Here is a 14277-nt window from a genome sequence, read left to right on the forward strand (position 1 = left end):
TTGTCTATATGGCCACAGACGAGATGGTGTGTCTGTCGTGTCTGTGTTTTGCAGGAGCCACCTGACGAACATTCTAGAATACCAACTTAAACCGGTCCTGTTGTTATCTGCATAGTGACCTGTAAGGGGGGGGATACACCCATTTTTGGCAAGGGCCAACCATTTTAGAGACAGTTATGAATATGTATTAGTATAGGAGATATAAACCAAAAATGGGGTCTGTGAGGTGTGTGTCTTGGTTGGGCAGAGACCCCCGGCATGCCCAGTGCTGTTTGCTTGCCTTTGTTCCTTTAATAAATTATAAATTCTAATTGGAATCCTGTTTGCAATTAAATCATTTATCACATCGCAAACTTTCACTCCCTAAATGTGCACGGGCTCTGTCAGTGTGATTTATATTGCAGGACCATGAGTTAATAAAGGTTTGCAAACAAAGCTCCCGTAAGGAGCTACAGGCACAATGGCTTGCTCCAAGCTTCCACGTTCAAAGGTGTTGAAAGTGCTGCTGCGCTCTCAGTAAGGCGATAGCAGCCATGGGCAGCACAAGCAACCCAAGTCCTGGCCAAAGTCCTATGCTTCTGGTGTGTCACAGTATGGTCTTCCAAATTAGGTCCATCCACCTTTGAAATTAACCCACCCCAGCTGCTCAGCAGCACTGGCCCACTTGGAGGCCATTATTGCCAAATACATATAAAATCACGGTGGCTGCAAGGAAGTTTGGGAGCTGGGCTGGAAAGTGGGATGTGAGATAGAAGGAAAAGGCATGGGTTGGAGAGATGGGTGTGCAGGGGTGCAGTCAGGGCAATAAGGGCCTGGAGTGGAGGGCTGTGGGTTTTGAGAGAGGCTGATGCTGGAGGAGACAAGAATGGGGGTCTTGGTGTCTGTTGATTTAGGCTCTTAGAAATATTTGGACTTCCAGAAGGTTTTATTCCATTTGATTTTGAAGTAAACAGGAGACGTACCCTTTAAATCTTGCTTAGGGTTAGGCGTTGCAAAAGTCTAGTCTCGGACAGAACCGCATTGGTGGTACTTGGGAAGAACACATTTATGGGACCAGTGGGATGTGACATTAAATGTGCTCATTTTCAAAATTAACCTGTTGGACCCGTGTACTTACCTTGTAAGCGATAAGAATTGTGACAGTCAATCTTTATCCTAATGACACATGGTCAGGCTGTACTGTCTTCTTTGGAGATAACGGGGTATATACTGGCCATTTCAATACACTGGCAGCAAAGTCTAAGACAGATAAAGGTGGGTGTAGGTGTTGAATTTTAACTCCTGGCTGCAAACTACACATGCTAAAATAAACATATTCCATTTGCTCAACAGCAACATATGTCACTATAAGGCATTTGGTTTTTCATTGGAAAAAAAAAAAAGTTCATATCCAGCTGCAGGTGACACTTAAAAGATGCTGTGGTATTTTTAAATAAGAGCAAAGATGATTATTTAAATATAAACCTTAAATGAAAAAGAGTATGTGAGACTCATCTCAGGAATTAACTGGCCCACTAACCCTTCATGTGCATTTGGGTTGCACATTTACGCGCAGTCAAACAGCACTGCATCCTGACCTTGGTCATGTCACCGTGTCCATGTGTAGCTGAGATGAAGGGAAATTAAATTGATGAATCTAAGGAAAGATTTCCAGTCAAAAAGTTTGGATAAGTGTTTAAGGATCTAGTTCTTTGTGGGGAAAAAAAAAAAAAAAATAGTTCTGCCTAAAATCTTTTATGGTAGGAAAAAAACCCCTGCAATTTGACTGTGTTTTGATGTTCACATTTTTAGACAAAAAAAAATAATTTCCACTTAACCAATTATTTGTTTTGAAGCACTTCAGATAATGTTCAACAGCTGTTTCGCTTGTCTGATGGTTCTCAAACATCAAATGCCAATTTTAAAAACCCTTCACCTTTGAAGAGGAGCAAATGTTTATTCCAGTACCCAGCCTCCAGATTCACTATTGATCCCACAGTTTAAGGCACATGTCAAAGAAAAGCTCTGGATAAGCGAGTAACATGATGACAAGGAAATTGAAGAGTCCTCTGTGTTGTGCTGACCCCTCCCATAGTATGTTGCTTATGACTTGCACAACGTGCAAACGGAGGAAGAGACAGTTATTCTTGTTCTGTTTTATGCTCACAAGACTAACAAAAAACCCCAAACTATATTTGATTTCCATGAAACTGAGCGATGGGTTATAGCTATGTACTACAGATGATCTTGTTGGATTGCACCATTTTGGAAGGGCAAAGTGTGTGCATCACAAGAGGCGAGGCAGAGAGAAAGAGAAAATGCTTCTTTTTGCACAGTATGTGTCCAGTTTGCAAATGTCAAGATAATCCCAGTGGCAACAAGAAGGAGAACTTTTACATTTAGTAACATTTATTTCTGCATTCGGTATCAAGTACATAAGTGCAAATATTCAGAGTCCATAATTAAGTCCATTAGGAACTACAGAGAATGTAATACAAATTGTAATAAATTTAACATGCTGGAACTTTCCAGTTACCATACATGTAAATCAGCCTGTCAATCCCTTACGACAAAAGTACTGGGTTTTGTTCTCATTTTTTTGAGTTATACAAAACTGATTACCATAAGTACCGATTACTGTTTATTTTATTTGTGCTGGAAAACACTAAAACATCAGTCTACAATTCTATATAGTTAATAAAGATGAATCCAACCAGCAACCCAGTGACGTAGAAGCAATTTTAACTATTGCATCAGTGCGCTAAGCAGGAAAGCCCCTAGCCACATGTAACATTAAAAGTCATAGAAGCAATGCCAATAGAAGAAGGAAAAACACTAAAAAAAATAAAAATAAAAAAGGCCAATATTATTTAGGCTCTCACCATCATGCACTTTATAAGCAACACAAAAAACCACATCTAGTACACTTTTCTCTTTACTATATTTTAGTGCTTGACACAAGTGATTGCAAATATTCTAAGTGCAGAAGCAGCAGGGGAAAAGCACTGCTTCCAAGTTTTATGTTTCTAAGATTATGGTGTCGAGAAAAAAAAGAACGATAAATTTGCAGTAAAGTGTAAGAACAGAGCTGTTTCACTCCAGATTCCCCCATATTCACTATGTAGTCGATGAATTCTTGATGTCTGCTTTACTCTGCCTTTCTCTTAGCACCTGGGATTTTAGCTTGAATCCTAGAAATAAAGAAGAAAAAAGAAGGATGGTCAGGCAGCTGTTCCATTCAGTGTGTTGTCACAACAGGTGGACTAGAGTCTAATAAGAAAATGCCCATCTATGTGTTCTTACAGTTGTAAATGGCCCAGTTTTGGGTAGTTCATGTAACCGTGGGATATGCTCAGTGATATTCTCTCATTATTCTACCATGGTCCATTGCCTATTGGAACCCAGGAATGAAATTTAGACAATTTTCATTACGGACTTTTAGTCCTGCTCAAATCTAAGGGTTTTGCAGAATCACAGATCTGTTGGATGGAGAGGACTCCTGAAAGGCTTTGAATCTACCCTCCTGCAGGCTCTTGCGTGCCAGGAGCTCAGGAGGACATCATTCGTAGGGCATGTTGTCCGTGGGCCCGCCCGGCTCTTAGCCACTCCCAAGAGCACTGCAACTGTACAGCAAGACTTCTGGTCAAGCCTGCTGTGAACTCACTTTGCCACAACAGTGTTTATGTGGGTCCGCACCAGTCCCAAGTATTGATCAATCTGTGCCTGCAAAGAGCAAAAGGAGACCAAGTCAATCAGGCATCAACAAGACAGAACCACCCAGACAGCTGAACTCCGCTGTGCAGACAGACTTACCTGGTACTTGTCATATACAACGGGGAGAGTAAACATAGACACGACAGCTGAGGAGAAAAAGAGCACACTGTTATATTCCTGCCAATCACGTTCCTCCAGAGACGAGACCTACTTCAAACAGCGACAAACACATATCATGCCACCTGGTCAGCTGATCCACCAGGGATCTTCGTATTAAAAATTAACTTTGCTCAAACCTCCCAAATATGGTATTTACCACTGCTCTGGGACTAGTGGCTACAAAACCATAAAAAACAAATTAATTCTAGCAGGGGGGACAACAGAACGGGAATAATGAATATTTACTGGAAGGGGAAATAAAAGTTGATGGTTCAACTGTGGGGAAGGCACCGTGAGGACAGGCTATTTTGTCTGAGTAGAATTTCCAATCAAATATGAGGAAAAACTTCTTTACGGTGAGGGTGAGAGAGCACTGGAACAGGTTGCCCAGGGAGGTTGTGGAGTCCCCTTCTCTGGAGACTTTCAAGACCCGCCTGGATGCAGTCCTGAGTGATGTGCTCTGGGCAATCCTGCTTTAGCAGGGGAGTTGGACTAGATGATCTCTAGAGGTCCCTTCCAACTCTGAAGATTCCGTGATTCCGTGAAATCACGAGGGAGTCAAAGTTAAAAATAGATTTTAAAAGAAATGTTGATTTTTACCCATTATCAGAAGAGTCAGGCCATTGAAGAGGGCTCCCACGTAAGTCAGCAGCCACATTAGTACTGCAAACTAAATTAAAGACAGATCACTACATCACCTCGAGCGTCAGCATAAGAAGAGATTCGTTTCCTTAACTAGCTAACATAATAGCACATTAGCCTTTTTTAATGTGTAAGGGGACTTGTTAAGTAAGGCACATTAGGAACTAGATGTTTTTCTGGGTGTATAAACCCCATTCTCCATTCTGCTGTTCACTGCTTCTCACTCTTAGCTGAGCTTTCATGTACGTTTAGGGCTTAATTGCATACACTTAGGACTCTGCATTGAGCACGGCACAGGCAGATTTCTGAATCCAGTTTTGATGGTGACAGGGGTCATGCCACACAGGTTAACCACAGCCCCACAGTGATAATCCCAGTGACTGAAAACTCTTGAGACTGGGAAATGGGTACATTTTTTCTAGAAGTCTTTAGTAATTTAGGAGCCTAACCCATGTCTGCTCTCTTAATGATCTTCCCTTTGCTCTGAAGAACACCCACTTGGGTGTAAGGCTGAAAATAAATAATTATCTCAGCAGAGAGGGAAAGACGACCTTCTTCCATAGCAGGAAATGCCACCATTAGAGGAAATGTAGATTAACAGAGGTATTAGAGGGGAACACACTGTTTTGTGTCAAAGTCATAGAAAGCATAACGCAGAGATGTTTCTAGAACTGCAGTGGAGCTAAGCTGGTCCTGCAACTTTTATACTCTTGTATTATGGATCAATAAATTCAAATGCAGATTGCCAAACCTCTAAATTGCTGAAAGCAAGCAGTTTGGAAATGAAAAAGGAAAGCAACTTTTATATTTGGAGCTACACAAAACTTTTATGACAACACTGTCAACATGGGAAGCAGCACTTTGAAATGTAGATTGATCCTCTAGAGAGGGGTTAAAAATATTTAAAGCAATCCTACTTTTAAAGAATCCACAAGGTCCTGAACGAGAAAGAGTCTCCTCAGCTCTTTGACTGTGCTGTTGACGTATAACTGAAGACAGTCTGTGTATTTCTGAATCTGGTCCTGTGAAAGATTCATTTCCATCTCCAAGTAGGCTCTGCCAGAAACAAAGGTCCAGTTACAAACCCAGGCAGGTTCACCTGCCATTCAAGGTCATGCCTGTCTATCCCGCCACTGCCTCCTCCCCAGACCTCATTTCTTTGTGCTGGAGCAGCGGGTTCCCCTTCCTGCAGGCACAGAGCCACCGGCGCACAATCTGCCTTGCACGACCCGTCTCCCTGGGCAATTGCAGGCTGCACTGGGGCTGTCTGCCTCCAGCCTTGCCCTCTCCCCATGCAGAGCCTGGTCTTCATGGGATCTCTCTCTTTACTCCACCCAAAGAGGGATGCAAATCCTAGCTGGGGGGTTTCCCCACAAACTTCTCTGCAACAGTGCTGCTGCAGAAGGGGGCATCTCCTCCATCTGGCAGCCTCTGGAGGAAGAAAAGCTGCTGTCTGGCCACATGTCACCTACGGCGGTGATGCCCCCTTCCCTCTCCTCCATCCCTCCACCTGCCCTGCACCTCTCTCTGAGCTATGCCTATGTCATGAGTTGCCTCTCAGAACCAACCCAAGTGAAACACAAGTAGCAGCACCCCAACAAGACTTTGTTTCAGTGTGTGTGTTTGCAAACCAGATCAGTTCCATGACCTGGTTTACCAACTTGTTGGCACAGCCGGGGAACAAGGATCGCTGCTCTCCTGAAGCAAATCACCCAGACCCTGCGGAGGGTGGGGAGGGCACCGCCATTGGCACTGGCACCATCACCTAGGATAATGGATTGCCACATCACAGCCAAGCAGTGCTGGAGAAAAGATAGAGTTTCCCTCTAAGTCCAGTAGTGTGTGGCCAGAAACAATACTCTTCCTGCTTGCAGGGATACTGTATTATCATTAGTTCTAATGAAACCCTTTTTCTCTGTTTGCTTAAAATTTTCTGGATCCCAGAGGATGATGGCTTTTGTGTTGTTTTACTTTGCCCCAGAATCTGAGACAATACAGCCCTACAGTTCTTGAGACACTAGACAACAGAAAAAATTATTTCCCCTGTTACAAGAAAAGAATTTTGTCCAGTATAAAAGCAGCAGTTAAAGAAACATGAATTGCCACTGGGAATGGATCATTTGCAAGATAAAACAGCCCCTGGCCGTGACTGCAAAGCACTCACTTGAAGGGGTGGCCTTCATCCGTCTTCTGCACAGCCTGTAGGACCGATTTGTAGATTCTGAAGCTAATGGTGGCTGAGAGGCCAGCGAGGGCCAGGTAGGCCACGACGCTGACAACGCTGAACTGGGTCAGGGAGAAAAGCAGCAACAGGAGGCTGCCAAACACGATCCCTGTCTGCTTGATGTCACGCCAGTACAACAGGTCGATAGCTGAGGAGAGAAGACCAACGTGTTAAAGGCAGGAGCTGGAAGCGCGTCAAGGATGGCCACCATGTCCACTGCAATGCTTAGAGTCGTTGCAGAAGGGTAAAGGGAGGAGTGACGCTCCTGCTCACATCAGCATCAACAGGAACTCCTCAACAGACGCAGTGAAGTGACTTCAGCAACACACTGAGGAAATGGCAACCGATGACCTACTTGAAACCACTGGATTTCATGCATCTGTGTCTGGGTTAGATATGATGGATGAATATCTCCAACCACAGCACGGTAGGTGTCTTGCAGCAGCAAGGCAAATGCAAGCTGGGGTTCGTGTTGTTGCTAGGGTTGTATGGAAGCTTTTACCCTAACTTGCATTTAGCTGCTCTGGAAAATGCATATTTTTAAATTTTTTTATTTTTTTTTTGGTTACAAGTCCAAATGCCAAATGCTTGATCAAAGCATTTTCAAGTTTTGGTTGTTGATAAATGAATGAGTAATTTTGGGGTTAGCCACAATAAACCACTTTCCCATTCAAAGTTTTGACAATATGATTTTGTTATTTCCTAAGTTTTGAGAAAGGAAAAGACTCTTGTTTTTACCACTGCTTAATAGTATCATGGGTAGGAAACCATTTTTCAGATGGGACCTTAAAATACAGAATCAATCCCTTTTGCTACTGCAAATCCAACCGTCTCAGAAATACTAAAACAAAAAACCCTTTCTGCTTGTTAACTTTCCTTGTCTAGATCCATGGGAGGTGTTAATTAGAACAAAGCAAGTGCAGAAAACCATTTTCAACCAATATGTTTTTACATTTGTGAAACAGTTAATTTTGACAGTGTTTTTCCCAAGTTTGTATAATTTATTCCAGCCCCTCCAGCAAATGATCTTACCATCAGGGATAGCCACTATAAAAGCAAAATTTTATGAAACGATTGCAGAATATCCAGTCCACAAAGCTGAATTTAATTTCTTTACATGGATAACCTGTTTCCGAGAGGACTCTTCATCCAGCTGAAGAACATGCTCATGACAATATAAATAAAACAGCTTTAATTTCACACACTGCGCAAGTCCTCATAAACAGCCTGACACACCATCAGCCAAACAGATTTTATAGGTGCCACTTGTCAAATCATTCTGAACAAAGAGTAAATTCAGGAAAACTGCAGTCTGTCCAAAAAAAATTCACAAATACAAAAAGAAACAAAATTAATCCAGCCTAGTAGTTCTTATCATCTAATCTCCAAAAATTGTGAGTCACCACAGCATGTTTGCCTTGAGTCAATGAGTTATATTACTCATTACTATTACACATATTAGCACTGCTTTTCAAAGTGATGGGCCTGAGTGCAAAAATTGCTATCGTATTACTGAACTCTTCTCTTCATGCAATATTCACATCCTACTGTATTCTCCGTCAATATACACAATATAATAACTCTTTCATATTTTTAAGTGTCAGCATTCAGCACTGGATCTGTGATCACGAGCACACATGAATAGATCTATGGACCGCATGGAAGCCAAGGGATGAGGATATTGGTGGTACGTGCTGGGGTCCTGGATGCTGACTACAAATCTGAGACCAGGCCAGAGTCTTTCCAGATATATGCCCAGGTCTCCTTCCTGCAGAAAGCCATGGGCATCGACTAGGGAAAGCTCCAAAATGCAGTTACAACAAAGTCAGAGCATGCACCTGTGGTGATAAGTTTAGCAGCAGACCCAGCTGTATTGATGCAGGCAGCAGGAGCTCCACCAATTGCTTACAGTGTTGAGGTGTTTGAACGTGAATTGCAAACCGTCCTTACAAAATGGCATTCAGAACACAAGTGTGAGTTTTTACCATTTTTCATACTCTTTTTTTTCAGTCAGCACAGCAACTGGTGTGCTTTCTCCAGCAGGCGATTGGACAGGAGGTATTATTCACAGCCTGATCATTTTTATGCTCAAAAATGCCTCTGTCAGCGGGGACTATTGGAAATTTATGCAGATCTCACTTTTTGGGATACTTAAATTTTCTATCACACAATACCTTTGCATTAAATGAAATGAGCAAAGGTGAGTTAGCTCAGGATGCTGTATGTGGAACATCATCTGCTGATGAAATAAAAAAGCCACGCACCAGAGTAAAACACTACCTGGCAGTAGGCGGGCAAACAAACAAGAGCTGAGCCAAAAAATACAAAAGCCCACTTCAGTAGTCATCCCTGAGTCAATGCCAATTGATGATAAGACACAAAATGAGAAACAAAGCCCTGTCTATTTCTTTCTAGGATCTTCTGCCTCATATTCCTGCAGACTGGAAGCAGGCTGTATCCTCACAGAGAGATGCCAAGCTGCACTTTCTTATTGCCCTCAACAAGGAAGATGCTGAATGACTCAAAACAGACTTGACCAAGCGTGTCCATATCCTGAAACTTTTCCCTTTCTGCCATGAAATGACTGGGATATTTACTAAGCTGTACCAGGTAAGGAAAGGCTTGCCACAATGCAGAGCAAGATGGACAGAAGCCAAATGACACAGTTCTGGGGATATGTGCACGCATGAGAGAGGAGATGAGAAGGCAGCTGGCCTCTTTCGCCAGCCAAATGAGACCTGGGAGAGAGGGATCCTTTGTCTTTGAGACCTGAGGCAAATATTCCCATGTGCATGGAAAAAATATGTGCCAACTGCTACGTGGATAATCTCAGCACTGAGGAGGGAGATGCAAGTTGAATGATTTTTACATGGCTGTCCCGGTGCCCAGGTCCAGCCTGGGGACACACACAACCCCATACCCACAGCCTGCAGTAAGGTCAGTTAGGATTTTCAAGGGCAGGAACTAAATCTGCCTTCTCCTCGTCTCCCTCGAAGGGACGGATCTGCGGCACTGCTGCTGTGTCCAGCTGTTTGGGCAGGATTTGCCCCTCCCACAATCATTCCTCCTCCTCTCCCTTAAGGAGAAGGGGGTGAGCCAAACTGCCTTGTAAAAGGGAGTGCAGGAGGGAGGTGAAACTCATGGCTCCTTGGGAAGGGGGAGAAAGACGGTTCCGAGCTAGAAATCAGTGGAGACTTGCAGGGTCCAGCCACGGTCCATGGGCTTCCCAGAAAAAAACACTTTTTTTGATGACAGGCCTCAGGAAATTGAGCTGTATCAGTTCCCCTGGAATTTAGATGCTCCTGGAAACAACTGAGCTATGTGTCAGAGCCATGTTTGCTCCTTTAGTTGCAGCTTCAGTCACTTCAAAGGCTTTTTACATTATTTTTGTCTTACATTTCCTTACATAAACAATTGTCCCTTAAAAGTGGGCAGCGGTGCACTGAGTGCAGAATCCCCTGGCTGGGATCCTTTGCCTTGCTTCCTCAGGGTGCCATTTTCTCCTGTAACCATTTACACCAGAGAAAAAGTACCTGTCACATCGGTGTCTGGTGTAAATAGATACCAAGGGGCAAAGTAATGAGAAATCGTCTCCTTCACCATCAGATGATCCCAGGGCTGGCTGCATCAATACCCTCCACACTCTGTTTTTTTATTCTGAATGAAAAAATGAAAGATTATGTTGTCTGCCACATTTATATGTCTGCTTTGAGTTTCATCTCATCCTATATTCATATAAAACTGATTCAGACAGCAAACAGCTCCCTCAAACACTCACTGACCCCATGGGTTTACTGCCCTTCAACAGGTCACAAAATATAAATGGTGGCCTGAGTCTTTGATAAAGGGTAGCTGCCTGTTCATGCCTGCACCCCTTCCTTCACATGACAAAGAGACAACCACCCAGGCCCAGACTAGCCTCCCCAGCACATGGGGATGCAGTGAGTAGAAGGACAACAGGGCCAGGAGCTGAGCTGGAGCTGCACACCTTCCTATACACCTCTCTGCAGAGCTACTTGCCAGCACACGCTGGCCCCACGATGGCCAGGCTGAGACAGGCTTCAAGTCTGGCTCTTACATGGGTACAGTGCTCTCCAGATAAATTAGAAGACAGGGGATGCCACACAGAATGAGTTAGTGACATAGTAATTAAATTCTTTAGTCAATCCTTAGGGAAAAATTGCCCCATAGGGAAGGAATAAAAGGTCTTAGTGCAGCCAAGGGTCCTGCAAGCACTGGGTGTGTTGCAGACAGCATGTGTGCACGCATGGCACAGCCCAGACCCAACTACAATGGCATGATTCTGAGCAAAGCACACTGAATATGCATGAAGCAGGAGCCTGGTGCCACGTGAGCCTGTCAATATGTGATGTGCATGCAATTGGACAGTGGGTCAATGTGCCTGGCTAAGCAAGATACACTTCTGAGTGACAAAACACCAACTTCAGACCATCTAAGGTTTGCAGCTAGGATTTGCAAACGGGGTTTTGGAAAACAGGCACTGAAGTCAGCCTCAGCTTCACTGAAGTTTGGATTCTTTTTGTTTTGAAAACCCCAACTCCAAAATCCTAACCAGGCCCATTAACATGCAGAAGCTGTTCAGCTGTAGCTTTTCATGATCTCCCTTTCACCTCCTGGAAGGAGAAAGGCTGCGTCAGTCACTTTGCACTCTTTTCAGTGCAACACACCACAGCTCTGGCTCACTTGTGGAGGTATAAAAGGACTCTGGTTTTGCCAGAACTGTCTCAGACTCAAAAGCATTTATATTTATTAAGGAGGACTTGCCAGACATCTCAAAGACAGCAGTGCTGCTGGTCACTGCAAAGTGCCTTTGAAGAATTTTTCTGGAGAAGCACGTCTGATAAGCTATTTATCTGAAAGTATGGCCTGCTCATGTTTTCTAACTTATAGCAGAACTTGTAAAATGTTACTCAAGTAGCCTTCTATTTGAAAGAAAAATTTTCAAGGGTGCCAAATCAGTGTCTAAGCTACACTTTCTGGTATAATTTCATCTCATTAAACTAATGTGAGCCCTCCATTTGGGGCCAATCCCCAGACTAATGACGCACAAAGGTAAAAGCTCTACAATACAAGCAACCACTTGTTAGCATGAGTAACTGGTAAATACCCATGTTTGCAAGGCAAGCAACAGCAGCAGCACACAATGCTTGTGCCAGCAAGGAGCTGCTCCTGAGTACAGCGCCTGAAAGCTCTCCCAGCTCTCATCATGGCTTTCAGCAGAAAATGTTTTTGCTCCTCAATATTTGGCATCAAAAAAGACAGAAGACAGACCTGGGGGCTGGAAAGGGCAGTGCTGGAGGCAAGGGGTGAATGACTTGAGACAGCCAAGGTGGACTAAGTAGTTGTCCTGGGTTGAGCGACACAGGATTAATTTCTCTTCTGGGGAAATGCTGAGGAAAACTTCACTTTTGGAAGACTCTAGTGTTTGAATTTGTGAAAATATTTACTTTATAGCCAGCTAGGCTCTGTGGGATTCAAGGTTTCAGTGTTTTCAGGCCTTGCCAGGTGCAGGGATGAGGAGGAGCGAGGCCTGGGCATTTGACCCAGGCTGGCCAACAGGATTATTTCATACCATGAACATTGCATTCGATATAAATTCGAAAGTTTGCAGTGTATTCTCTCTCTCCGTTGATGGTGGCGGTCCAGAGAAACTCCTCGCCCTGGTGCTGGACCCCTGAGCCCTTCCCTTCTCCCGAAGCCGTTGTGCTCGCAGTGTCTGACATTTGCTGTGAACTGCTGAGAGTGCACGGCTTCCTGCTGAGAGAACTGGCTGAGTATAATTCTTGTATATTTCATAGCAGCATTGGGATTAATACTGGTTCTTCAGTATTATTGTTAATTATTTAGTCTTATCCTATTAAATCTATTTATATTTCAACCCTCATGTTTCCTTGCTTTCCCCGATTCCCCTTTCTGGGTGGGGAGGGGTCATTGGGTGATAGAATAATTGTCTAAATGACAATGAATTGTTATGGGTTTTCTCAAACCACAACAGTAGTGATGCTCCTGAATATAGTCTCCTTGGGACCTGGGGGAAACATGAGGACTGGACTCTGGTGTGCCCATGGTGTGAGGCAGCAGCAGCCCAAGGCTTCTGAATGGAGATCCCAGAGGGACAATAGAGGATCCAAACCTACTCGTAACTAAAATGTCCTCTCACCTTCAGATTCCTGCATGGTTGCATGGTTATGTTTTTGAAAAATACTTCTGTAAAAGAAACGAGGATCTTTCCATTCCATGTCTCAAAGAAAGCGTTTTAAGATGAAAATTAATGAAGATCAACTGAGCATAGTCTGGACAATTCACATCTTTCACAGCTTCTCCCTCCCTTTCTCTGAAAACCTCTGTTCTCTCCTGACTTTGCAAGTTTTTCCTCTACTGCAACAACTGCACGAAAAATGAACATCGATCAAGCAGCATTTACATGGAAGTTAGTAAGAAAAGTGTGTGCAAACCCCTTGTATCCAGCCTTCAAATGAGGCCCATGGGCCTTGATGATTGAATAAAAGGTTATATGCTCTTCAGCATATTAATGACACCCTTGGATGTGATCAAGCTGCCCTCCCCACAAGGGACGTCCCATTGGGCCCCCTTAGGAGGTAAAATCAATGGATTATACAACTTCATTCCTTATGTGATATTAGTATTATTGAGAAATGAGAAAAACCTGTCTACACACTGCCTTTAATTCTGTACACAGGGTAACATTATGGCTTCATAAATACAAATGACTTCATAAGCCATTTCTCAGACTTACTGGCAGTGAAAAGATCAGGAAAGCTAATTTAAGAAGGGCATTCTTGTTTATAGCATTGTCACAACAATATTTGACAACAAAGGCAAAGACTTAAAAAGCTGTAAGTCTTTGAATAGAACTAAGTATTGCTCACGCTCAAAGAAATTCCATTTTACAGCTTTAACCAGAGGCTGTAGGACCAGGCTTTCCCTATGCTCTACAGTGAAGGATCCAATATGGCCTTTGGTCCCCTCCTCAAAACCAAATGTAATAGAGATGGATACACCATTTAACGTGTGGTCTGGTGCCTTCAGGAGACTGCTGTGATTAACAGCCAAGACAGAATATCTGTGCTGTTTCACAAGGCATCTCTCCCTATCCTTTATCTCCAGCCTTGAGGGATCTCTCCATACTCCTTCTACCTCTTGTACACACTTCGTTCATTAATTTCCTGTCCTCAGTTCAGCTTTATATCTTTATCATCCACCTGCCCCAAGATTCAACCTGAAAGTTCAGACTTTCTTGCTCCCTGCACCCTGGTAGGAGTAGACCTGTAGCAGGAACAGGACCAGGGAAAAGGAAAATCTTCATATCGGATGTTCTCCACGTTATATCCTACTCCATCTGCAAGATCAAGACGTGATCAAAAAGTATTGATTAATTGCCTTACGTGAAGCACCAGAGTGGGCTTGGGTAGGCAGAAGAGGATTGGCAATTAAAAAAAATCAGCCCTACAACCATGCCGCACACAAGTCTATTGTAGTTTAGTATTAGTATTATTAGTGGTGGTGGTATTATTATT

At 43.4% G+C, this 14277-nt stretch overlaps 1 protein-coding gene across 2 annotated transcripts in view; it reads right to left on the reverse strand.

The window, feature by feature from the left end:
- Positions 1 to 2367: 2367 nt before the first annotated feature.
- RTN1 (reticulon 1) overlaps positions 2368 to 14277 on the reverse strand; it is a 116993-nt gene continuing 105083 nt past the window's right edge. For both annotated transcript variants that reach the window (XM_074583686.1, XM_074583687.1), the window contains 6 exons: positions 6659 to 6866; positions 5412 to 5550; positions 4453 to 4522; positions 3793 to 3839; positions 3644 to 3702; positions 2368 to 3170 (listed from right to left, as the gene is read on the reverse strand). In XM_074583686.1, the coding sequence (XP_074439787.1) occupies positions 3128 to 3170; positions 3644 to 3702; positions 3793 to 3839; positions 4453 to 4522; positions 5412 to 5550; positions 6659 to 6866 (566 nt within the window). In that variant the 3' untranslated portion in view covers positions 2368 to 3127. The remainder of the gene's footprint in view (positions 3171 to 3643; positions 3703 to 3792; positions 3840 to 4452; positions 4523 to 5411; positions 5551 to 6658; positions 6867 to 14277) is intronic.

Source organism: Larus michahellis, chromosome 4 (genome assembly GCF_964199755.1).
Source record: "Larus michahellis chromosome 4, bLarMic1.1, whole genome shotgun sequence".
NCBI classification, from domain to species: domain Eukaryota; kingdom Metazoa; phylum Chordata; class Aves; order Charadriiformes; family Laridae; genus Larus; species Larus michahellis.